The 26,834-nt window shown below is 50.0% G+C and overlaps 1 protein-coding gene across 3 annotated transcripts; it reads right to left on the reverse strand.

The window, feature by feature from the left end:
• Positions 1 to 1,828: 1,828 nt before the first annotated feature.
• Positions 1,829 to 26,293, reverse strand: LOC144292783 (uncharacterized). 3 transcript variants are annotated; one of them, XR_013360135.1, is made up of 3 exons: positions 25,944 to 26,287; positions 22,706 to 22,788; positions 1,829 to 4,418 (listed from the first exon to the last, which is right to left on the reverse strand). XR_013360135.1 is itself a non-coding variant. In XM_077863614.1 (3 exons), the coding sequence occupies exons 1-3, from the start codon at positions 25,946 to 25,948 to the stop codon at positions 6,021 to 6,023; spliced, it is 342 nt and encodes a 113-aa protein (XP_077719740.1). In that variant the 5' UTR covers positions 25,949 to 26,293; the 3' UTR covers positions 5,249 to 6,020. The 3 variants fall into 3 exon arrangements, 2 of the variants coding, with proteins under 2 accessions (XP_077719740.1, XP_077719741.1); XM_077863614.1 differs by lacking the exon at positions 1,829 to 4,418 and adding an exon at positions 5,249 to 6,274 and having other exon boundaries at positions 25,944 to 26,293; XM_077863615.1 differs by lacking the exon at positions 1,829 to 4,418 and adding an exon at positions 19,139 to 20,169 and having other exon boundaries at positions 25,944 to 26,284.
• Positions 26,294 to 26,834: the final 541 nt, after the last annotated feature.

Raw genomic sequence — 26,834 nt, forward strand, 5'->3', positions numbered from 1 at the left:
TTATCTTCCAGAAGCTCATTAAGCACCCCAGAACTTTGAGCGGAAAGCCTCTCCCCAAGCTGTCATCAACTGATCCCAAATGCAAGAACCCAGAAACTTGCAAACGTTTTCTCCCTCCTTTTCTTCTTTCTCAACTGCAACAGACAAGATGAGCCCCACGACATTGACAACGAACCTAGATGGCCCCTGGCCCCCAGTGGCTCAACAGTTTTCGAATTTGTGATGACGTCAAGGCGACATGCATTGGGTAGAAACTGTACTTTGCATTGGGATCTTTTCCTGGGCTAGGGACAAGGGGTCCAATCCTTGTTGGCACTGCTGGGCAGGGCAGCCACAGCTCCCCGTCAGCCACGCGATCACGGGGGTCAACGATGATACACTCACAACCACCCTGGGCCCACGCAACTATTCTCTTTGTCTCTTCCAGTACAGTATTCAATAAATTATATGAGCTAGCCAATACTTTATTATAAAATAGGCTTTTGTGTTCGAGGGTTTTGCCCAACTGTAGGCTAATGTAGGCGTTCCGAGCACGTTGATGGTAGGGTAGGCTAGGTTAGGATGCTTGGCAGGGTAGGTGTGTTACGTGCATTTTTGACTTAACGATATCTTCAACATACAACAGGTTTATTGGGTCAGAACCCCATTGTATGTTGAGCAAGATCTGCAGTTGAGAAACTACTACACAAACGAAACCCTTTTATTGTGGGTAAAGAAATTCAGATCATCTGAAGACAGAAAAAACGGGGAAAGGGGTGTATACAAAAATCCTGCACTCAAAAGGACAGCCCGGTGCCGTTCACCAGGATTCTGAGTCAATCCATTTCTCCAGCTGCCGTGGCAACTCTGGAATTGTAGGCAAGGAGAGGAAGCGAGATATAAAAAGAACCAGCTTTTTTTTTTTCTAAGTTTTTAATTTTAATTTCGGTACAGTTAACATACAGCGTTCCGTCGGGTTCAGGTGTACGATGTAGTGATTCAACACTTCTATTCGTTACTCAAGGCTCATTGGGATAAGTGTGCGCTAATCCCCTCTGCTTCTTTCACCCATCCCCCCTCCCAATTCCCCTCTGGTATTAAGAATGAATCGGAAAAAAGAGAGAGAGACATGAACCACCTTTCTCCTTTATTCAACAACTATTTTAGTGGACTCACGATATAGCTGCCTCTCCTTTGGGAAATCAGACCCTAATCTCCAGCAGAATAGGGTCTAGAGGCATCTTCTTTTTTCTGGTCCTACAGATGCATTTGATGGAGAGCGTCTGTTTGAATCCTCACGACAAACATGCGGGAGAGAGGTCTCTTCTCTCATTGACGAGGGAACTAGGGCCCGGAGATACCGAGTAGTCACAGAGCGAGAAGGGGGCGGGATTGGAACCTAGGTCAGGCTGTTCCCAGACCCTGTGACCTTCCCCGCGCTGACCACACGGGATATTGACTCGCTTCACCCCACATTGACTCTCCCAAGTCTCTGGACGTAGAGCTTCCCTGCCAGTGATAGTCTCATTAATTCAACGGTCTTTATATTGATTGTCTCCCAGGTGCCAAGAACTGTGCTTGGCCCGGTGGCTTCCAGAGAATGATGAGTGAACTCTGATAATGATATAATTTAAGTGGAGAGAAAGCAACTCCTACGGGGTGTCAGTGCTCTTTCTCAAATTGAGTTACTTTTTCACTATTGAATAAATTGTAATTTGAAAAGCTGGTAAAAAGTGCCTTCTTTGGGTGAGCCAAGCCGATCAATATGTGCCATTTAAAATTCTCCTTTCTGCTTTTCTCCTTTTCAAGCAGACCGGAGAAAATGGGAACATTTGAGGCCTGAGATGACTGGGCTGAACTTCTTAATGGAATGTGGGGATTTTGTGTGGGCTTTTTTTTTTTTTTTTTTTTTTTTAAGTGATTTGTTTCTGAAGAATAGGCAGCCCAGGGTAAGCTAAGTGGACTGCTTTCCTGGAGAGAGGGAAAGACGGGGCTTGCCTGAGGCCTGGCCACTGGTCGTGGGGGAAGAGGCAGGGGGAACAAGCCCTGCAGGAATCTGTTGGAGAGGCGTCCACTCCATCGGGCCCCGGGGACCCAATCCCTGACAGCTGCCATGGGTATGGACCAACCACAAGAGCAGATTTCTAGAAAAGCAGGTGCTTGTTACGGGACACGCATACTCACATGCAAAACTTGGGCTGTCCATCTCCAAAACCTCAAATGGGCTCATTTCTGGGTGGTGGGAATATGAGTGACCTTTTTTTTTCCTTCCTGCTCCGCTGGACTGCCTCATATTTCCTCTAATAGACTTGTATCATCACCAACAGGTGTCACTGGGCTGCACCATACCCCCTCACTCTGTCTCCACCTTCCTTCCACCCTCTTGCACCATCTTCACACTTGATCTTAACCAAAAGGTCGAGAAGGGATATCATTCCTTTTTCAAAGTGATGATTTAAGAGAAAGTAAAAATAAAAATTTCTCTCCTGCGGAAGGAGCCTCGGTGTCCATCGAAAGATGAATGTATAAAGAAGCTGTGGTCTATGTATACAAGGGAATATTCCTCAGCCATTAGAAATGACAAATACCCACCATTTGCTTTGACGTGGATGGACCTGGAGGGTATGATGCTGAGTAAAGTAAGTCAATCGGAAAAGGACCAACATTAAATGGTCTCATTCATTTGAGGAATATAAAAATTGGTGCAGGGGAATAAGGGGGAAGGCAGAGAAAATGAGTGAAAATATCAGTGAGGGAGACAAAACATGAGACACACCTGACTCTGGGAAATGAATGAGGGGTAGTGGAAGGGGAGGTGGGTGGGGGGATGGGGTGACTGGGTGACGGGCACTGAGGGGAGCACTTGACAGGATGAGCACTGGGTATTATGCTGTATGTTGGCAAATTGAACTCCAATAAAAAAATAATTAAATTAAAAATTAAAAAAATAATAAAATTGATTCATTAAAAAGTAAAAAAAAAGTTCTCTCTCCCTCATCTCCTCTTCTGCTGAGATGGGTAAGAAAAAAAAAAACCCTCTGTCTGTGGCCCCCTCTCTCCTGGCCTCCTCCGGGCTTCACTGAGAAGGCTCGGGGTCCGGAGCAGGGAAGGAACACCCCCGTCCTCACCCTGCGCCCCCGCCAGTCACTGGACATTTCCCTTGGGAAGGAAGCTCCATGGGCTGAAGCGGGGACACCGTGGCAGGAACCAGGGGGACACAGGACAGTAGGGCCCAGTTTCCTGCTCCTGAGCCATGGAAACAGGGAGCCCAAGTCAGGCGGCCAGTGCGACTCAGCTTCGGGGACTTGCCGGCTTCTTCCCTGGGCCGGGGAGACGGCTGCCTCCCGCCCCGCAGGTGGGACGTGAGGCTCAGGTGAAGCCGGGAATGCGGAGGTGTCCCCAGAGGCCGCAAGTCCTGCACAAGGATTCTCCGTCTTACTTACCCTCTGGTCCGTGTTCTCCCGCCTTCTCCCGAGCCTGCCCGGTGGAGGCCCTGGCCCGCTGGGCGCTGCTCTGGGGCCTGCAGCCGTCACTCCTCTGCGCCTCGGTCCCCGCCTGCTCTAACGCCCACGAGCCCTCCTAAAGCCCACCCTTCGGCCTGATGCATCCCTCTGCAGGACCTCCAGGGAGGCTCCTCGAGCAGGACAAAGCCCCCCAGTCCTTGGCCTGGTGGCGGTAGCCAGACCTCTGGCCGGGTGACACTCTTCCCTATACAATCCATCCTTTGAGTGCTGCCAAGCCTGGCAACAGGATCAGCTGCATTCCCATAATTAGGAAACAGCCAGAGGGAGGAGCTCCTGCAGGTGGGCCTAAGTTAATCACACGAGCCCCTTACGAGCGGCGCGTTTTCTCCGGCCACCAGCAGCAGAGGAGGATCCCACAGGCCACGGGGAGCAGGAACTTCGGCCCACAGCCACAAGGGACTGGACTCAGCCAGCAACCTGACGGAGCTCGGGCGCTGATTATTTTTCCCCAGAGCCTCTGGAGGAGAGCCCTGCCTGGCCGATACGGTGAGTGTGGCCCTGTGAGACCCTACACAGAGACCCCAGGCGGGCCTATCCGGACCTCTTACCCGCAGAACTGTGGTACAATAAATGAGCGTCATTTCAATCTGCTAAGTGTTTAGTAATTCGGTATGTAAGCTCTTAGGTGAAACAGCTTTACCAGAATACCGTAGCCGGGGTGGCTTGATTAACAGCAGTGTATTTCTCATAGTTCTGGAAGCTGAGATGTCTGAGATCAGGGTGCCAGCAAGGTCATGTGGTGGTGAGGACCCCCCTCCCGGTTTGCACATGGTCACTGTCTTGCTGTGTGGTCACGCAGTGGAGAGAGAGGTGGTCTCCCTGGTGTCTGTCTTTACGGGGCAGCGATTTCACCCATGAGAGCCCTCCACTGCCTCGTCACCAAATGTCATCACCCTGGGGATTAGGCTTCAGCATCTGAACCGGGGAGGAGAGACAAACGTTCAGTCTGGAACCGGCAGCAGTAGAACATTAATGCATTTGATAGTTCGAAGCCTTAAGGGTTCCTATCCAGCCGTCTCCAATCGGCCTCGCAAACATAAGTTACGAGTGACCGTGGGATTTGAATCTGGACCCGCATCACTTGCTGCCAAGCGATGCAGCATCTGTCTTCCATGTCCTCGTCTATATATCTGGGAATTCACAGAATCTTTCTCATGAGTTTGTTGGGAGGATTCAATGCAATAATGCAGCAGAGTGCTTAGTACAACACCCAGCAAAAGAAGCAAATGCTGCATAAAGTATTTTTTTCTTTGCACGCGGTTACATTCTCTGCAGACATCCCCTATAAGTCAAATGGGTTTATTTAGGAACCTCGGAAAAACATTTTCCGTGGCTTACATCATGCCTCCTTCCATTACTCTGCCCCCCAAATACCCATCCGGCCAGGTCTTGCTCGGATTCTTCCCTCCTCCACGAAGCCTTCCCTGACCACCTCCAGGTCCCGGTGGTCTGTCCTTTATACTAACTTCTAGAGTACCAGCGGCTGGTGCGAATTCTTAGCCCATCTCCTACCTAATCGCTTCAAATGATTTTTTTTTTTAATTATAAAAGAAATGCCTGTTTGTCAGAGATAAGTGGGGAAATCTACAAAGGTTCAAGCAGGAAATAACTCACCTGCTGCCTTTGTTAATAAGATTTCCTCCCAGACTTCCTGTTTCAGTTGTTTGCGTATAAACATATACGTATGCAGTGGCCTCTCTGAGAATCCGTCCTCGGCCCAGCGCACCCAGGGCATCCATCTGCCAGAGAAGAGACTGGGATTTGTTCCCAGAAGGAATTCGAAGAGAAAACACAATGTGACATTCAGCTGCCATCATGCAAAATAGGATCATGCTGGAAACCAGGGCAGCAAGAGATGTTTTAGCCAAGGTTCCTCTATTAGTTTTCCACAGCGGCTACAACAAATTGCCCCAAATTTGTGGCTTAAAACAACGCACAGTCATTCTCCAACAGTTCTGGATGTCGGAAGTGGGAAGCGAGTCTTACGGGGCGCAGAGCGTTGTTAGGGTTCCTTCTGGAGACTCCGGGAGAGGCCGATCCTTTCCTCTTCCAGCTTCTAGAATAGCCCGCATTCCTTGGCTCATGGCTGCACGTCTCTCATCTCTGCTCCCATCCTGACATCACCTTCTCCTGGCTTTGACCCTCCAGCCTCCCTCTCACAGGGATCCCTGGGATCCCACTGGGCTCACCTGGATAATCCAGGATAGTCTCCCCATCTTTAAGTGGCTTTCACTCAAGGATAATAGCAAAATCCGTTTTACTATGGAAGGTAACACATGCACAGGTTCCAGGGATGAGGACGTCCACCTCTTCCGGGAGCCACTGGTCTGTCTACCACGTGACCCTAGAACACAGAGCCTGGGGGAAGGATTACGTGTGTTTTCTTGTGCTGTGTGAACCCAGGGCAGTAAGAGCTGAGGACAAAGGGAAGGAAAGCAGCAGACGGATTGCAGAGCAAGGCAGGCCGGCGATTGCTGAACCGACGGTGCCGTCGGATGAACTGCGGAAAGCGGGTTGTCAGCAGGGGAATCGCTCGGCCCGGTGGAGGCCTCCGGGCCCGGTGTCTGGAGCAACTGCCTCTGGGAGCCGCTGACAGGACGGATGAGACCGAGTCTCTGTCGGTTCCCCTCTCACCTCCTCTCTCCCGTTGATCGAAGTCGGCTGCAGGCGGAGGTTCCTCCCAGCACATTTCTGAGTCGCACCGTTCGGGCCCAGTGAGAGGGACCTGGAGGCCAGATCCCAGGCCCTGGGCTGCGGTGCTGTCTCGGAGTCTGGAAGGGGTGGGAAGAAGCAGGGACCCTGGTCACCCGTTTGATCAGCCTCCGGAGGCCTGCAGAGGCGCCGAGGCCAGCGCAGCCGTCCGCGGAGGCCGCAGATGACGCCAGCAGAGTCCAGTCAGGCGGGGACGTCCAGAGGGGCCGCGGGAGGACCTAACTGAACCCGACACCTGTCAGCCCTTGAATCCCTCGGATCCATCATCCCCTCCCATCATAGCCTCTTCCATATGAGGCCTGCGGTTGCTTTTGAGAACAAGATGCCTTCGTTCCTCCCTGAGAGGGCAGATAAAGATCTAATCACGGAGTCGCTCTGTGCGCAAGGAAGGCCGGTCCAAATTTCCAATAAAACTGAACTCAAGATCAACAGAACAAGGGCCATTCCCCACCGTGCTTGTCCCAACACAAGCAGTGACACTCATCACCTCCATCCTACCCCACCCATTCCAGGCCTCTCTCGCCCTTGGCCTGCACCTCCGCCTGCCTGCGTTACTGGAGCTTGGCACGCCGCACCTGCTTACATGGAGAAGAGAATTTGACACTAGCAGTTTAGTATCTTCTCTCCAGGGTGACTTCCCTGGCGTTGCAACTCCAATCTGGAAATTGGCTCTGCGTTGCATCAAAAAATAGGCGAGGCTATCTCCTTCGTGTCCACTGTGCGGGAGGAGGTGGCAAGAGGTACGGGGCCTGAGCATCAGGCACTGCTGCTTTTTGTAGTTCAGTCGTTAAGAACAATTTCTTTTTTTAAAATTTTTTTTTATTTATTTGTGATAGTCACACACAGAGAGAGAGAGAGAGAGAGGCAGAGACATAGGCAGAGGGAGAAGCAGGCTCCATGCCGGGAGCCCGACGTGGGATTCGATCCCGGGTCTCCAGGATCGCGCCCTGGTCCAAAGGCAGGCGCTAAACCGCTGCGCCACCCAGGGATCCCTGTTAAGAACAATTTCAATCACGGTCCCCTGGTGCTTGGTGTCACGGGACCGAAACGGCTCTGCAAACAGGAATAATCAGCAGCTCCACGGTGGGGTAGAGGGGAGTTCAGGACACCTGTGGGGAGGCCTGGGTGTTCAAGAGGGAGCCTAAGGCTGGGAAGCTGAGCGGGGAGCAGTTATTAAAATAAAATTCACTTAGCCATAGCTACCTTTCACAGAGCACCTGTGCGCCCGGAGCTCTACGAGGCCCTCTTTTCAGAGTTGATAGGAAAAACCGCATCGAAAGAACCGCAGGATCTGAGCTAAAAATTATCTGCACTCCAGTCACCTAATTAAATCAGTATTTTTATTTCCCCCCCAAACATACATATAGTGCTTCCTATTCATTATCACATCCTAGATACAATTTAGGATATTAATTTCCACGATTTCACTTTAATGTTTACCATACATAATATTTCTGTTCTGTGAAAATCACAGTTTCTCTCTTTCTTTCCTGACTCTCTCCCCACCCCCGACCCCGTAACCAGTATTAACAGCCTGAAAATACCTCCTATGTCTGTCTCTATGTTCACTGAAAAGAGTCACAGTGATGATAACAGCAGAGATGCACTTCCTGCTCCTACCGGGGACGCACTCTTCGGGCGGCGCGGGGCCGCACGCCTGCTGCAGCTGCTCCGACCCTCCCCGCGGCCCGGTGGGGGAAGCCCTGGGGTCCTCCTCAGTTAACACATGAAGAAACTGAGGCCCAACAGATGCAAAATATTCAAAAATCTAAGCAAACATGTAGACATAAACCAAAGACGTCTTTTTGCTCACTGAAAGAAGATACAGAGAAAAAGCGGAGCGGACTCTCTTTCACTGCAGTAGCTTATCAAGAACAGTACATCACTGTCACCCTCTCCAGGTCGATAGATCCAGCTCTAACTCTTTTTTTTTAGGAGCAACACAATGCCCTGTGTCCAAGTGCACCATCGTTTATTGGCCCTTATTGATAGGCATTTATGTTGTTGGGGTTTTTTGGGTTTTGTTTTTTTGGTTTTTTTTGGTCACTACAAACGATGTAGCAATAAATAACGCAGAATATAAATCCTTAGGTACTAGTGCTTTTATTTCTCTAGGATGGAGTCTATGGACGTTAGTGCCAAATCTAGAATCCTCCATATGAAATGACAGGCGCAGCCATGAGCTGAACCAAAGCATCAGACTCTTGAAATATTGTGAGCTCCCCTGAGATCGGGGAGAGAAGATATAACCATTTAGAAGGCCAAGAGGATGATCGCCAAAGAAGACACACAGCCCGGGGACCCCTGAGCTGGCCCAAGAGGAGGCCAGGCAGGGCCCAGGCTCCACACGTACTCCAGGCTATTTGCAACTCCTTCAGACATTGCCAAGACACACATGCAGAGCTAGTGCAGTCTTGCTGCCCTGAGGACCAAGGTATCCAGCTGCTAGTCTCAGCGTGCTCATTCCAAAGAAAGAAAGAAAAATCAGTAAAGCCACACCTCTCTCCTTTCTGCTTCTCTGGGAGCCCTGGTCATACACCAGGGGACCCACATTCAACTCTGCACCAGATACGACCGCTTTATTATGTGTATCACTGGGCGGGGTAACATCATGGTGGGAAGAAAATATGAGATAAATGAGAGAGGTGACAAATAGCAATTAGAGAGAATAGATGTTCTTGACCTGCCTAGGGGAAGGGGAAACATTCAAATAAAATTAACAAGTCTGATATTTAGAAAAACAGATATATATATTCAAGTAGGAAAGCATCTTCAAATAACAATAACATTTAGAAACAGTACAGCCACTTAAGGTTTTTTTTTTTTTTCTTGTATAACAAAAGGCCCAGAGATAGGCAGTTGCTGGGTCAGTGACTTGGCAATGCCAGGGCCATTGTCTCTGTGCAGTTTCTGGGTCAAAGGGAAGACCCATTCATAATTTTGCTGGATATTCCCAAATATCCCTGGGCAGGGACCATATTATTTAAACTATCATAGATGAAAGATATATATTACTAATAGAACCTATACCATAGATGAAAGATAAATATTCTTAACAGATAAAGAGCTTCTAAACATTGAGAACAAAACCACCAACAACCCTGCAGAAAAATGGTCAGGGTATATGGATGGTTTGCAGAGCGAAATGCAAATGACCCTTAAATATATGGGAAGAGGCTCCACTTGCTCAGAATATGAAAAATGAAAGTTAAAACTCTACTGAGATATGATTTCCTTCCTATCAGATTGGCAAACATCCAAAGTCTGACAACATGTTCCATTAATAAAATTCTCAGAAATGGGTTCTCATAAGTTACTGAAATGCAGAAGGATACAACCCCATATAGGGGAATTTGGACCATCTAGAAAAATGACAAATTCACCTACCTTTTGACATAGCAATTTTACTTTTTGGAGTCTAGCTCAAAAAAATAAACTGGTAGAAATAAAAATGAGACAGCACAGGATATCCACTGCCAATAATCATAATAGTAAAAGAATGGAAACAATCCAAAAGTCCATCACTGGCCAGTGGTTGAAAACACTATGGTGCATTCACACAATGGAGTGTTATAAAACTATAAAGTAAATAAGAAGGACCTAGGGATACTTATGTGAAATAGTTTCCAGAATATATTGTTAAGAAAGGTTCAGAACAATAATTATGGTATGCTGCCTTTTATTTAGAAAAAGGGGGGAATGTATGAATATAGAAACATATTTGCTTATCTTATCAGTAGGTAAGAATGGGGAGCACTTGGGTGGCTCAGTCACTTAAGCGTCCGACTCTCAATTTCAACTCAGGTCACGATCTCAGAGTTGTGAGATTGAGTCCCACGTTGGGCTACACACTGAGTGTGGAGCCTGCTTAAGATTCTCTTTTTCCCTCTCCCTCTGCGCTTATCCACCTGTGACTCATGCATGCACAAGCTCGCTCTCTCCCTCTCTCAAAAAAAAAAAAAAAAAAAAAAGGTATTAAAGGACAAATAAACCAAAACCCAATAAGAATGGGGACCTATAAGGAGAGAGAAGGAATAGGATAGAAGGGTAGGGTTGGAACCTAGACTTAACTGCATGTAATTTGTTGTATGATTTTGACTTTGGAACCACGTAAATGTTTTAATTCAAATGTGAAATTAAAGATGAAAAGAATATTTATAAAAGTTGGGGAAACGGAAACAGTATTCGTATATTAGGTTGATGGTTCAGCTACCTGAAGATAAGTTATTGCAAATGACTCTAGAAAACCATATTTTGGCAGTATATCCTTATTTAATAGATTTTATTTATTTACTTTAGAGATGGAGAGAGCACAAATAGGGAGAGGGGCAGAGGGAGAGAGAGAATCTCAAGCAGATCCCCCGCTGAATACAAAGCCAGGGGTTTGACTAGGGGTTCGATCCCACAACCCTGAGATCATGATCTGAGCCAAAATCAAGAGTCAGATGCTTAACTGACAGAGCCACCCAGCCACCCCCGTCCCCTTGGTAGTGTATCCTTAATGGGATATATCCTAAGGACTAAAAAGGACTATGAGGAACCTTAAAACTGTGTTCAATGGTAATCAATCAGGATAGACTAGATTATTTCTATTGTGATAACAAACCAACCCAACTCCCGGTGCCTTTCAACCACTTAAGTTTCTTTTTCCCCCACATTGCCTGTCTATGGTATGTTAGCTACGGCTCTGATGTATGTCCTCTTCCCTCCATGACCCAAGTGGGTGACCAGCATCTGTCCGGAATACTTGCCAGACATTGAGGCAGAAGAAAAAGATACTCGGGCTCTTAAATCCTCTTCCTGAAAGCGACCCTTACTCTTATTCCATCTTTAATTGGCAAAAAAAAAAAAAAAAAAAAAAAAATCACATAATCTGAATTCAAAAACTCAGGGATGTATGTTCCTCTCTCAGCAAGAATCACTGGAGAGATTGGCATCAAATATGAGTGAAGATTAACACAATCTGACAAGGAGAGCAGTATGATTAGTATTTTTATTTTGAAACTACCACATTCATACTGTGGGATCAGCAAGTAAGTACTTTTATGAATGTCACTGGAAACCAAGATTTTCAGCCTAAGAGATGACAGACACAAGTATAAACCCAAATAAGACCCTGTAATCTTCCATTTTAATTGGAAATATCAATATGAACTCATAATGTATTTCTAAGAGAGAGAGAAATATGCCTCTGCTGTCCAAAGAAAAGTTGCTGAAGCAGAGGCAGCCCTGTAGCAATGAATGCATCTAATGCCTCAATTGTGATCTAAACACTATTTCCTTCGAGAAGAAACCAGGGTACACCTGACCTACTCTATGTGCACCCCAGACCTACCCAGTCCTGCTTTTTCCCGTTCCTCCAGGCCCCGGTCGTTTGCTCGGCTTCCTGGCCAGAGTGTCCCTGCGTAGGCTCCACTATTTCTATGATTGCAAAGACATGCTCACTGTTGGTGCTACAACGTCCGCCAGAGTGGGGAGAACCCTTTGCAGCACTGGCTGGAGAGGGACAATGATGGGCCTACGCACTACCTGAGGAGGACCCATAGAAGTTACGACATCCCCATCAGCTATCTGGAGGGGCCGGTGAGCACCACCTGCATGTCTCAGGGTATATACAGCACCATTTGGCACAAAGACCGGTAAAAAGGCGGTAAAAAGGCGGTAAAAAGGGAACACTAGATAGATACAATTCTTGCCTTTCTTCATGGTGGATTGCTCAGAATCACAGCAGTTTCCGGTGATGTCCAGTGACGCCAAGCAACCATCAGTATTTTTTTTGGTTTTTCTTTTTGCAAAGCTCCAGCCAGCTCAGTAATTACCACCTTTGTGATGACCCTCCCTCCTTTCTGGCGCCTCTCCCATTTTTTCATCCCTCTTGCTTTCCTAGGCCTGCTCAAGAAAGTTGAGCATATTTAAACTTAAATACTTAAAACTTAAATACTTGAGTTGAAATATTTTTTAAGATTATTTATTTATTTATTTATTTATTTATTTATTCATGAGAGACACAGAGAGAGAGAGAGAGAGAGAGGCAGAGACATAGGCAGAGGGAGAAGCAGGCTCCATGCGGGGTGCCTGATGTGGGACTCAATCCCGGGTCTCCAGGATCACGCCCTGAGCTGAAGGAGGCGCTAAACTGCTGAGCCACCCAGGCTGCCCATATACTTAAATATTTAAACTTAAACTAAATATAACTAAAGTTATATTTAAATATATTTACTAAATATAAATATCTATTTGGTTTTTTGGAGGAGGGGGTTTGTATATTTTTTATTGGAGTTCGATTTGCCAACATATAGTATAACACCCAGTGCTCATCCCGTCAAGTGCCCCCCTCAGTGCCCGACACCCAGTCACCCCACCCCCCCGCCCACCTCCCCTTCCACTACCCCTCATTCATTTCCCAGAGTTAGGAGTCTCTCATGTTCTGTATTTGTCAAATACAAATAAGTTGTTACAGCATGAATGTTTTGTGCCACGTTCTACTTTCTAGCAAAATTAGGCTTAGATAGTTGTCACTAGAAGTGACCCTTAAGAAGCAGGACGGGATTGTGGCGTTGGCTTGCCCGCCTGACCGAATGCAGCAAGTCTCCCATTGCTTCTGGTTGATGGAACCCCCGATAAGCAGTGATATCACAATTACTAAAGCTGTCACCTGCCGTTAATTGTTATGAAGTGAGGTTTTCAATTATCAGGTGGCTGTTACACTTGATTAAAAAAGGGGTGATAATAATTATAAAGACTGGCATGAGTCACTGCTTTTGAGGGCATTGGAAACTTTGAAAAAAGAGGAACTAAGCAGCTCAGGAATCATTCAGGTAGTTCATTGCTACCTCACGGTGCACTGTGAGAACCAGAGGGCCTGCGTGGTGGCTTCAGAGAGCTCGTCCCCACCACCGAAAGGCAGACAAGACATAAGCAGCAGACCCAGGAGCTGATTATAAAGGCTTGGGACTACGAAGGATGCTCACTGCGTAGCCAAAATAAATTTCCTACGTCAGAGTCAGAGCCAGGTAGAAAAAGAATGGGCTTCAGGACCGGGCACTGGGGGTTCAAGAGAAGGGGTGAATGAGCTTGAGAGTCTAGAATGTCAACAGTTCTCAGAATTACTCTGCTGGAAAAAGTAGCCCCATCCTGTTTATCAAAGGAGAACAGTCTCCCCTTCTCTGTTACACCAGAATAACCCACGATCTTGCCTGAAGTAAGTGCCCCACAGAACGAAGCCTAGTTTTCTGAAGATCCTCTTCTGCTCATCTTATTGTTCACAGGCTGACAACCAGGGCCAGATCTCCGCCCAGCCCGAATGGGGAAGTATCATCCCCGCTCCAGGAGGAAATCGCCCACACCCAAAATAAATTCTAGGAACTGGCTGAGTTGTACCAGCAGGGACCAGGAAACATCTGTGCAGGTGGGTCTTTAGGATATGAGGCCGGCAGGAGAAGCAGAGCATGGGGGAACGGTATGGAGTCACACATCTACCACTCAGGACCCGAAGTTTTGACAAGGATTATCTGGAGCCCATCTAGTTACCTAAATTGGCTTCTTGAACCTTGTACGTGAAGATGACGGACAGTTAATGAGGTAATGATGTCAGAACCACTTTGGTAGAATATAAAGAAGACAAAAGATTCAGGTAAATACCAAAGGTAGAATGAACTTATTGCATGAGACCTGAGAATCCTTCACCTGGCCAGGTGTTCCTGGAGGACACACACTGCTTCCCTTACTGAGGCGATAAAGGTTTCTCTCGTGAGAGGTGCACCGGCTTCTTTGAAAGCCAGTTGACCATGGGAGATGTTACCATGGAACTGGGCTTTCTAATTCCAGGGGCACACTGGGATTCTGGAAGGGCAAGACCCCACACGGCAGGTACCACCGGAGGCAAGAAGCATTATTACTGTAGTTGCCAGGAAGGCCAGGGTGGCATTTGGTGTCCTTGACCTGCCGGGGTTTGAGGAGTCGGCTAATCAACCATGGTGCTCTTGGTCTGTTGGCCAACGAGGCAAGTGAACAAGAGTGTTTCCTAATTTTTATAATGAAAAAGTTCGGAGCGCTGGAAAACAGAAGGCTGATCTCAGTGGGCACGGTGGAAAATACCTGACCCTCACCCAGTGCCCCCCAGGCTCGTTCACAAACGCCTGGACCCCAGAAGGAGAGGCTGGATCCCCTTGGAGAAGGATCTCGTGATACCATTTTAAGAACTGTGCTAGACAGTTCTCCAGTCCTTCCCCAAAGAGCCCTGGTGTCTTTTGCCAGGATAACCGGAGGGAAAGTCTAAGGACCCACCCCTTGCTTATGTCTCTGGTTCCCAGTTAGAACTCTGACTGCAGGGCCTGCAGGTAATGAATATCCCTCACGAGTCCTCACCCCGGTTCGCTGGCTGATGGGGCCCTTTTGATAGGAAGGGCCGTGCGGAAGCCCTCCTCGGCCCTGGCCGACCCGTAAATCCAGAGCAAAGTGGCACCTGGACACGGATTATAGATGAGTGCTACCACCCCAGGCGGAAAGGATACAGGGACGGCAGCTCCCCTCACATCTCTGTTTAATTCCCATTTCCAGCCCTTGGAAGCGCAGACTCATCTTGAAGGACGGTGGCAGGTTACCGTAAACCCGATCGGTGGCAGCCCCGATTGCGGCCCAGCTGCCCTGCGGTTGTGATATCTCCGACACTTGACATGGGGGCTGCTGCTATGGCGGATTATTTCCTTCTTTATCCCTAATAACACAGAGGTCCAAGACAATCCACGGCAAGGAAAGCAACAGACCTTCGTTATCGTGGCTCTGTCGGGAGATGTGTCGGTGTCAAGGCAGGAGGTGCCGTGGGAGCCGGGACCACCTGCTCTCGTCGCTTACTCGCGCTGTCTGCCTTTGGTGGGGCCTAATCCGAATGTGTCATTTTTATCATTCAGTGGATGACGGCTGTAGCCACCCAAGCTGATGACTCACTGGGCTGGTAATACTCAGATCTTAATGAACATCCGTGGTTACGCTCTGGGTCCCAGGGTCAGGTGTTTAGTCTCTGGTAGAGCCCGGAATCGAGGCAAGGCCTGGCTGCAGAACTCCCAGGATCTGTGCTCCTGTGTCTCTTACTGAAGTTTGTTAGGAGCCTCACAGCATCGGGCCACCCCGGGTAGCTCAGCGGTTGAGCGTCTGCTTTTGGCTTATGTTGTGATCCCAGAGTTCTGGGATCGAGTCCCACATTGGGAGCCTACTTCTCCCTCTGCTCATATCTCTGCCTCTTTCTTTTTTTATAAATAAATAAAATCTTAAAAATAAAAGAAACCTCAGAGCATCATTAGCTGCCATAAATACCTCTCGTATTATCCCATCTGCTGGGTCACCCAGCCTGTGGGCCAGGGAAGCTTGCCTGCACATGTTGGGGTGTCCTCTTTTGCTCTGAGCATCCTCTGAAACCGGCATCCCTCCGAGTCCCTCAACAGCACTTGCAGTGGCTCTAGAAGCATTAGTATCATGTTGACTATAGCCAGGAAAGGACTACCGCCATGTTACAACCCCATGTAGAGGTGGTTCCCAGAAACAGTGGTGAAGGAAATTCTCCCAGCAGGCAGAGCTTCCAGAAGTATTTTGGCTTAATCCTTGGAAATACTGACTCCTTGTCAGTTGCAAATGTCTCAGCTTATTGGTCAGGAGTCAAGGGCCTGGAAGAAAAAAGACTAGAGTCCAAATACCACCTCCGGTGTCCCAACCCTGCAAAGTTCCCTCAGCTGGCCTGTTAGCTAACATTTCACAGTGCCATTCCACCATTTTTTATCAGTCTGGTTGTCCTTAGCGATGAGGTATGTGGAAGAGCAATCTGTGTTTGGTTTGAGCCTGATGTGTCCTTCGTGCTTGGTTATTATTACAGTGTGCTCTTTGAGTCTGCGGTCATGGAGTGTAGGGTTTCATGATGATAGATCGGGCATTTCCTCAGCCCTTTGGTGGCAGTGGATGGTGGCGGAGACACTGCATAAGATCAGGAACAGGGAAATCTGGGAAGAGGTACATGAATGGACTCACGTGGGTAGATGCAAAATACTTAGCTGGTAACCACTGACTCCCTCCTTGGCCTCTGCAGGGCTTGCAGGGGGGGCCATGACCTAGGGAGCCATGGTGGCAGGTCTGGAGGCTAAGTGCAGGCCCCAAGACATGGAGTCCTTTTTATTATAGCTGCTCATGCTTCGAATGTCCAACGTGCCAGGAGCAGGGAGTGACTCTGGGCCCTCAGCATGGTCCCATTTGGGGGGAGATCCACTAGCATCCTTGTGGCAAGTAGATTATATCAGCCTCCTTCCACTTTGAGGTGGAAGGTCATTCTTGCCAGGATCACCACCTACTCTTGCCACAATGCCTCCATCAGCACCACCATCTGAAGGTTGACAGAACGCCTGGTTTATTGACGTGATATCCTATATCACATCGTCACAGACCAGAGAGCACATTTTACTATAAGACGAATGGGACATACTGGGCTCGGAACCACAAGACCCCCCTAGTTTTCCATGTGGTTCATCACCCCAAGAAAATCAGCCCCATAAGAGATGGTGGAAAGGCCAGCTCGCTGACACCTCGCAGGGCGGCATGTCTGGGCACGGTGCTTACTCTGAACCAGAGTGTGGGTCCAGAAACCAAGTGGTGAACACAGCATTGCCCCACATTCTCATCTCACCCTCACTGCTGTAAGATTCCAGTATCAACAGAGGTCTGGGAATGTAGACAGGGAAGCTTTGCCCAGGGCTCTAGTAAGGAACTGAACTGGAAGTTGTAGAACTGAAAGAGGTGGAAGAGGAGTGAGAGAGTGAATATGTCTTTTGACCATTGGACTGGCCGTGGCAGGGGGGAATGTATCTTGGTTTGCTAAGCCTCATTAGGTCTTCTTAGGAGACTGCAACTGAAAATTGCCTTATAGGATTGGACTCGTACCTCCCCTCCCGGGACGGGAGTGAGAACAATTCATTCCATATGAGATCTGAATCCTGGAAGAAGGTCTACACGTAGCCGAGAGGCACAAGGCGCAGAAGTACTTGAGCGCATCTCCTCGGCCCACCTGTACCAATGGGCCTTGCACACTTGTCTCGCTTCCTGGCCAACACAGCCCTAACAATAACTTACTCCGTCATCCCGGTTGTAAAGCTGTGTCATGTCCAGGACCAGTGACACCAGCGTACACTGAGGAGTCCCCATGCAGAGCGGTGACAGGCCAGGAGAGACCGCATAAACCATACACTGACTGGCCTGGACATGTGGACACTGACTTCCCCTCCACCTGTGTGACAGGAGCCAGGAAACACAGCTCAGGGATGCAGAGAGGGCCATAGCATGTGACACAACAAATGAGAGAAATACAGAAGGCGAACTACCTCCCTTCTTCCCTCACCAGCTGGTTATTCTGAGAGCCCGCGGTTTCATGCCTCCTGTCTCAAGAGGTGCTGTCCAACCAAGCAGCTGGCTGTGTCTGCTGTGAAGCTGGGGCAGCCTGGACACGCCTGCCCTGTACTTCATCTCCCCCACACCCCCACCCACTCCTGACCTCACTTCCTTTTGTTCACCACCTTTGTCTCCCTGGAACTCACTCTTCCCAGCTAAGTGTTAGAATGTGTGCTTTCAGCTTGGCCTCTGTTTTCCAGTAAATCTGGATCAGGACACAAGGCTTCTTGGAAAAAATGATTACTGGTCTGGAGAGAGAAATACACATGATGAGTCTGGGGCATCCTGTCATGCTAGAAAGCAATGCAATTATTATATATTAATGTTCTCAGGTCAAAAGGACATAGGAGCCCAAGTTGTTGAATGGGCTCCCACTGGCCAAAGATGGGACAATTGGGGCATCAAAAGAAATGTTGACTATAATTGATTTAAATGCATCAGATATTTGTTTTAAATCATGAAGTGTTTTTTTTCAAGATTTTATTTATTTATTAGAGAGAGAGAGAGAGAGCACGAATTGGGGGGAAGGGCAGAGGGAGAAGCAGACTCTCAGATGAGCATTGAGCCCAACATGAGGCTCAATCCCAGGACCCTGGGATCATGACCTGGGCCAAAGGCAGACGCTTAACCAACTAAGCCACCCCAGGCACCTAAATCATGAGTTCTTAATGATGCCCCCCCACCACCACCATCACCAAAATCATTGGTGGCAAATCCACCAACTCAGTTTTGATAGTTGATCAAGAAAAAGAATTATGTATCTATTCTGTCTTTTTAATAAAAATTATACTTCAGGGGCACTAAACAGTTGATGAGGGAAAGTTCTTCTTTATAGAAGAAATCTACCTAATGAATGCAGCAAGAATGGTAGATTTAGAAAATCACTTGTGATGGTTAAATTTATAGTCAGGTTGACCAGGCCGTGAGGTGCTCAGAGACTTGGCTAACCATGATTCTGGGGCATGTCTGTGAGAGTGCATCTGGATGAGATTAAAATCAGCAGACTGTGTAAAGCAGATTGCTCTCCCCTTCGTGGGTGGGCCTCATCCAACCCACTGAGGGGCTGGAGAGAACAAAAAAAGCAGAGAAAGATAGAATTTGCTACTGCTTCTGTCTGACTAATGAGCTGGGACACGATTTTCTCCTGCCCCGGGTCAGAGATTTACACCATCGGCTCCCGTGGTTCTCAGGCCTTTGGACTCACCTTGAATCACACCCCTGGCTCTCCTGGGTCTCCAGCTTGCAAATTATGGGACCTCTCGGGCCTCTACAATCACATGAGCCAGTTCTTCCCATTAAATCTTTATCTGGGATCCCTGGGTGGCGCAGTGGTTTAGCGCCTGCCTTTGGCCCAGGGCGCGATCCTGGAGACCCGGGATCGAATCCCACATCGGGCTCCCGGGCATGGAGCCTGCTTCTCCCTCTGCCTGTGTCTCTGTCTCTCTCTCTCTCTCTTTGTGTGACTATCATAAATAAATAAAAATTAAAAAAAAAAATCTTTATCTCCTGATTGGTTCTGTTTCTCTACAGAGCCCTGACTTAATGCTTCACCACTTTGCAAATCCAAATAAGAGATTTGGCAGTGATTATCAAGAAACACTAACAGGATTAGATAAAAGGTTGATAGGGAGCTTGATAGTGGAGGGTTGAGACAGACATGTCTGAACCCTGTGATCCTCGTTGACACCGCAGGAAGTGGGGGAAGCAGATACTCTCTTCTTGGAAAGTCATGTAGTAGATGACACCGCCCATCAACACGGAGCCTGCACCCGATCAAACCTTTCCATATGAGAATTTACAGGAAATCCAGGGGATCATGGGAGCCGGTTAAATGACAACACAGTGATGCATCAGGCGAACTCAGAATGTGAGAAGTTCTACAGGACAAATAACCCAATTCTTCCATCAAAGAAAGGTGCCGTAAGAGCTCTGGCTCTCGATTAGAACATCCCACCTTCCCCAGACGGTGGGGGAAATTTCAGTACAGACCAGGGGGAGGGGATGTTGCTAAGGAATTTGTAAAGAATTGTTATCAGGTATCATAAGGCATCATCGTGCTTATAAAAAATAATGCTTTTTTCCATTCTAGATGCATACCGAACTATTCTTGGGTGAATGGTGTAATTCCTGGGATTTGCTGTAAAATACTCTAGAAAAAATAAGAGACACACAAGATATAGATGAAGTAACAATGGGAAATGCTGGTAATTGTTGAAGCTGCGTGATGGGCACAGGGGTTCACTACACCATGCTCTCGACTTTTTTGTGTACGTGCTGGTCATTTTACCCTTTGCCTCGGGTCCATTTTCTGTTCTTCGCCTTGCGCTGCACTCGGGGGCAGGGGGGTGCCTTGATGAGCTCAATCACGCGGACTTCTGTGTTAGCTGGTTGGTGCAGCTGGGCAGGTGCAGCCAGTGGGGGGTCACCGGTGGTGCAAAAATCAGACAGGATGCTTCGTCCCCTGGTTCCCCTCCACCTTCCCGCGGTTCCAGTGGGAGCTCTGTGCTGCCACAACGGTGGTTTTCATTTGCTATAAAGCAAAGAGGAGCTATGAGGCTGACTGGCGGCCAGAGACTGGGTGGTGTAAACAATAGGAATCTATCTTGCCACAGTTCTAGAAGCTGGAAGTCCGAGACCCAGGTGCCGGCGGGATGGCTTTCTTCTGAGGCTGCCCCCCTTGGCTCGCGGGTGGCTGCCTCTCCTTCTGTTTTCACGTAGCTTTTCTTCTATGTGTTTGTGTCCACATTTCCTCTTTTTATAAGGACACCAGCCCACCCGAATGACCTCTTTTTAGCTTACCTTTATCGTCAAATCCTGTCACATTCTGAGGGAGCATGTTCGTATGTTTCATAAACATATGAAAATTTAGGGGGATACCTTGCAGCCCATAGAGCAGGGGTCAGCAAAGTTTCTCTGGGATGAGCCACATAGTAGCTATTTTAGGCTTTCTGGGCAATACAGTCTGTGTCCCACTATTCAAATCTGTCACCGTAGCACAGAGCAGCTGCAGACAACACGTCAGTGAGTGAGTGTCGCTTGTTCCGTTCAGACTTTATTTACAAAAACAGGCACCAGGCCAGGATTGGCCCGTAGGCCAGGGTTCAGTGGCCCCGGCATCCGATGATTGTTCCTGTTGGGCAGTCCCTGGGTCATGTGTTTGTCTCTCCACGGTCTCTGCTAATCGGTGCGCGTCACACGTTTCCACTCGGGTTCCAGAACCCTCACTACACTTTCCCTCATCTCTGTATTCCATTCTCTTCCAGTAAACACCTTCTGGGTGTGCCATGGTTTGGGTCAGGACACTCACTAAAACATCGTATGTTTGAAGTTTCCCGTAGAAGAATCACAGTGAAAGAAAAGGCCAGGTTGGGAAGGGAAGCCTGATAGGACGCGGTTCCTGGTTGTCGAACGCTTCGAGCAGGGCCTGGCCCGACAACCTGGCGGTGCTCCACGGTGCCAAGCAAGACGGGGCTGATCCGGGCAGGGGGCACGCCCAGGACATAACCAAGCCCGAAGATGGGCCACGGTCCCCAGCTCATATCGGCTACGCTGGCATTGGGTTATACAGTCTGCCATACGGACCCAGGTGGGGACAGTCACCCGGCAGGCCCAGTGCAAGGGGCAGCCTAGACCAGCCAGGATCCAGAGGCCACCCTGTACCCCCGCTGCCACACAAGGCGGCCACATACCCAGGCGTGAGAGACTAAGGCATTTTGCTTGCTTGCTGATTTAACTGAAAAGGAGAACCGTGAAGCCTAAAAACTTGCACCGGACCAAGTCATGGGACTGGACCTGACAGTGTGTATCCGGCACCCGGAGCCCCTGGGAAGAGTCGCAGTGGTCACGATCAAATATAGAAACATTTGTCTGTACCCACAGGGGAAGGGTGGCGATCTGGGGACCGGCCCCACTGGACTCAGCCTCCAGCCCCGGAGCTTCCTGGAAAAGCCTGAAACAGGCTCGCGGGGTGAAGGCCTGAGAAGATAAGCACAGGCTTGAGGATCGGAGCCTGTTGTGCCCGTGGAGCATCACTGTTCTCACCTGGAGTCCTTCTGTCCCCCCACAGAGCATCACCTGGCCTGTCTGTCCCCGCAGAGTGTCACCGTTCTCACCCGGCCCGTCTGTCCCCCCACGGAGCATCACCCTTCTCACCCGGCCCGGCGAGAGCTCTCCAGGGCCCTTCCCTCGGGGCCCCGTTCCCATTCCTGAGCTCCCCCAGCCCCCACTCCCGAATGCCGCCGCACGGACGGGGTAGGATGGCAACATATGGCCATCGGAGGGCCACCAACATTTGCTCCATGCAGGGCTACGCCAAAGAAATTGCTCAAAGTAGCTGCCGTTACTGGCCTCGTTCACGCACCCGGGCCCTGCAAGTGCCCGACGGGGGGCAGGGGCTCCAAGCCCAGGGGTGGAGCGGTGACAGGAGAGCAGGAGCCCATAACGAGCGCCTAGGCCCGTGTCTATGCACACACACACACACACACACACACACGTGTGCCAGGTGTACAGTACACCTGTAACACCAGGTAAGGACAAGTGCTTGTAGATGAAAATAAGGGTGGGCGCCTCACTGTCTCAGTCGGTGGAGCGTGTGACTCCTGATCTCAGGGTCATGGGTTCGAGCCCCCACTTTGGGTATAGAGATTACTTTTTTTAAAAAAAGTTTCTATTTATTCATGAGAGACACAGAGAGAAGCAGAGACACAGGCAGAGGGAGAAGCAGGCCCCTCACAGGGAGCCCAAAGGGGGACTCGATCCCAGAACCCCAGGATCACACCCTGAGTTGAACGCAGATGCTCAACCACTGAGCCACCCAGGGGCCCTATAGAGATTACTTTTTAAAAATGTTTTTTTAAAAAAACCCACAAACCACAAAGGAGGGTGAGGGGAGGGAGACCATCGGGGGTCAGCGGTGCTGTTCTGCTGCAGCAACAGCGGACACGCTCTTTCTGTAAAGGCCCAAACTGTGAATATTCTAGGCTTTGCGGGCCTTTTGGCCCCTGTTGCCCATCACCAACCCCCAGTCCTGAGTAGTCCCCTCCTCGGGCTCTGGGGAAATCACCTACCCCCTGCGAGCCTCCTCCCGAGTGACTCCTCCACTCCGAGGAGTCCCTCCGTCAGGCGGATGTCGCGGTGTTGCCCGGAGCACCTGCAGAGCACATGGCACAAAATAGACGCGGTTGAGGTTTTCATTGTGATGACCACGCGCCTTCATGGCTGCAGGGGATGGAGGCTGACGGGTCCCTCGTCCTGCCCTCACACCAGGCCCAGCTGGACAGACCTCTCTGTGCCTTGATATTGGGAGAGGCCGGACCCGGACGGCCCACCGGGTCAGAAGCAGCCCCTTGAGGAGAAGCCGAGCCCCCGTCCACAGTAACTTAACTCATCCTGTTTCCTCCCTCCCAGCAGTCCTGTCCCTTTGATAGAAAAGGAGACCGAGGGTCAAGGGTGACCAGAAACACTCTCCATGACACTGTGCTGCTTCCCACCATCTGGGGAGGGTTCCAGTTGAAAAAGTAGCAGATCAAATGGTCTAGGGATGGAAGAGAAGGGATTCTTCTCCTTTGCCACCCCTGCCCCAGGCTGCACTCCTGCCCCTGAGGTGCCCAGGACCTCCAGGGCCATGTCCCTGTCCTTGCTCCCTCCTGCGCTTCTGTGCAGATCCTTCCCTGGCTCCCTCCTACCCCATGGACACCCACCACTCTGTGTGCTGTCCTTGGGGGCCTCCCAATCTACTACTGACTTGGGGATGAGAAGAACTCCAGCGGGGGCATTTACATTTTAGCAAAGGTTTCGCTCCTCTGAGGGTGGGCGAGGTGTGTCAGGGGGCCCCCTGGAGAGTATTTCCCTTTGCTGGGGGAGTGGAGAGAGAAGCTTTGTCACATTTTGACAGATGAGGATACTAAGGTGCAGAGAGTTTAGCATCTAGCAATGCCTGGTGTTTAGATCACGCCAGGACACGGGCCACGGCAATCAGGAACATGAACCCCATCACATGGGCCAAGCGTTTAGCACAGGGGCGCCTGAGTGGCTCAGTTGGTTAAGTGTCTGCTTTCGGCTCAGGTCATGGGATCGAGCCCCACATTGGGCTCCCTGTCAGTGGGGAGTCTGCTTCTCCCTCTCCCTCTGCTCCTCCCCTTTGCTCATGCGCGTGCTCTCCTTCTCTCTCTGTCTCAGTTAAATAAAATCTTAAAAAAAAAAAAAAAAAACATTTAGCACAATGAGTGTTGGTTACCTGTCCCTCCCCCCTTCCCGTTCCCTAGCCTCAAGCTGGAGATGTCTAGGGAGAGTAAGGAAGGACAGTTGAAGCAGGCAGGAGGAGGGAGGACTTGAAATTGAATCTGGAGGAGAAAGTTAAAAAGAAGGTTATTTGCACAGATATAGTGCACACTCACCCAATCACAATCTAGAATTTGTCAAACCTAACCCATTTGCAAGAAGTCCATTTACGGACGCCTGGAAACCCCACTGAGAAATCTATTTTTGATCTCCGTTTGAAGATTTATTTAATTCCCAGGGAGCGTGGCCCAGTGGCAAGATATTTCCAAGAAAAGGGAGGGGAACCTAATTCTCTCTTTGGTTTAATTTTGTTCCAGAACACTTGTGAAGGTTCAAATCCAAGGGGAGAAAAAAAATACCCTCCTACTTCAAGCAGCACGGCAAGGGCAAGAGACAGAGCAAAAATTCCTCTGTAAAAAGGGGCAGGTGCAAGCTCGCCCTTATTTGCACCACTTTACAAGCGTAGAATTTGCTTGAACTTGGAGGGGAAGAGAACTGCCAAGGGCAGATGGAGAAGACGGAACAGACTGAACCTCTTGTAAAAGTCTTGAGAAAGTTTGTAAAAGTTTGAGAAAGAGTGTACTTAACTGGAAGAGGGATGCTTGGATGGATGGATGGATGGATGGATGGACGGACGGATAGGTAAGTAGGTGGATACGTGAAGCGGGGAGTGTGTGTGTGGATGTGGTTGGGTGGGTGGATATGTAGGTACGTGGATGGGCAGACGGATGGTGGATGAATGAGTAGATGGGAGGAAATGAATAGAGGGACATATGGACAGATGGAGGGATGGAGGGATGGGGGACGGATGTGGGGTGAGGTGGCTGGATGGGTGATGGAGGATAAATGGGAGGAGAGGGGAACCCGGTGGCTAGCTAAACCCTGCTCATACTTGAGTTTTCTTTGGCCTGTATGGTGTTTTAAAAACATTCGAATTAGTTGTTTTCATTTAAAGCGCAGAAAATTTTATCTAAAATTCTAGATTTCTTCCTTCACAAAAAGCAGAAGCTCTGGCAAAACCAGGCCCGCATGCCTTCACGGCGACAGACCAGAAGTGGGGCGAGGCTGCCCCTTGGGGTGGGGTGCGCGCTCCCGGACTCCGGGGTCCCCACCGCTCCACGTGAGCTCAGACACCTGCCTGTGCAGGGCAGTCCCTACCTGCCCGGCGGGTGTTTGTCCGTGAAGGGCCGGTTAGGAAGTGGGCACGTCACACGCACACTCTTCAGGGGCTCTGCCCTCAGGCCCTTCAAGAGGCTTTCCCTGCCCTTCTCGTGGCTTCCACTGCCGTAGCGGGTCTTGGAGGGTGGAGGTGAGGGCTCCTCTCTCGGGTCCCCCAGCCCGCGGTCCCTGCCTCCTTGCACACCCACTCAGCGCAGCAGCGCCCCTTATGCGGAGCTGGGCCTCCCGTGCTTCCAGCCCCACGGGGAAGGCCGGTCCTGTGCGGCCACGCGGTGAGCGGTGGCCTAATGCTCCCCACAGCGCCGGCGCCGCCCTCACTCCACCTGTCATGCATCTCATCGCCCAGGTCCTCACAGGAAGCAGAAGGGGGAGTGCGTAAGTCAGGTACTGGGGGGGGGGAGGGGGAGAGACAGAGCGACTATATCCTCGTAGCCTTTATTACAGGGCGTTGTTAGGATTGTTCCTTTTTTTTTTTTTTTTTAAGATTTTGTTTATTTATTCATGAGAGACACAGAGAGAGGCAGAGACCCAGGCAGAGGGAGAAGCAGGCTCCCTGTGCGGAGGCCGACGCAGGATTCGATCCCAGGACCCTGGGGTCACGCCCTGGGCCAGAGGCAGATGCTCAACCGCTGAGCCCCCCGGGGCTGCCGGGATTGTTCCATCCTATTGATACTCACGTCCTCACTCTCTCACTGGGCCTTGTCTGTGAATCGCACGTTGTCACGGGCGTGTGCGTGGTGTACGTCGGGCTCGGCACTATCGGCCGGGGGTCTTGGAACACCCCCCACCCCCGTGGATAAGGGGAACAACTGTTTGGAGACCTAACCTCTTAGCAAGACCACCTACCGCATTTCGGGATCCGAGTCCCACAAAGCTCTCGGACCCTGCACGTCAGCTCCGCACCCCACGCAGCCTGGAGTTTCGCGGAGGGCTTTCCCCCGAGGCAGGGCATAAACCCACAGTTCTCTGCCTCTGCTCGTGCCACGTCCTCTGTCAGGAACGCGCCTCCTCACCCCACCCTGGCCCGTCTGGTGAGGTCTTTATCCTTCAGGTCTCCACTGAGGCGCGGCCGCCTCCTCCTCTGACCACCGTCTCGGGAAGAACGAGATGCTCCCTTCTGTCCGCCCCCATCACTTGGACAACTGAACAGGCACAGCCCCACGGGACCGTGTCCTCCAGCCACCACGCCACTTTGCCTGGACCCTCGGGGCTGGGCCCAGCTCCCGGCCCGGGCTGGTGACCACCCACGGTGCTGAGTCACTGGCTACGCTGTGCTCACCTGGTCACTGAGGTGTTTTGCTGAAATGTTTCATTGCCATGGCCCCTCAGGCTGTGCGCCCCAGAGAGCACCATTAGCAGATGGAAAAGGAGAGGAGGCCCCGGGCTGGGCAGTACACAGCAGGTGCACCTGCCCACGGCCCATCCTGGTAGATAAACCCCAAGAACAGAGTTAGCCCCCTCAAGTTCAATCAGGACGGATGCCACCCTCTTTACTATGTGACTTCGGACAAGGTACCTAAACTCTCTGCACCTCAGTACCCTCATCCGTAAAAGAGGGGTGGAGTCCCTTCTTGCTAGGTGCTATGAGAATTCTACTGAACAGTCTTTGACGCCACCATCATCACCACCACCACCACCATCATCATCATCACCACTGTCACCATTATCATCACCTCCATCATCACCACCATCACCACCATCATCACCACCACCATCACCACCATCATCACCACCATC

This window comes from Canis aureus, chromosome 21 (genome assembly GCF_053574225.1).
Source record: "Canis aureus isolate CA01 chromosome 21, VMU_Caureus_v.1.0, whole genome shotgun sequence".
In the NCBI taxonomy this organism is placed as follows: Eukaryota; Metazoa; Chordata; class Mammalia; order Carnivora; family Canidae; genus Canis; species Canis aureus.

Bases quoted from the DNA above. Each gene is read 5' to 3' on its own strand.
- LOC144292783 (XM_077863614.1), bottom strand. The intron at 6,275-22,705 runs GTAGGTGATTTC...CACCCCTTCCAG, and splicing joins CGGGAGGAGGCTCGCAGGGG to ACTCCGAGACAGCACCGCAG.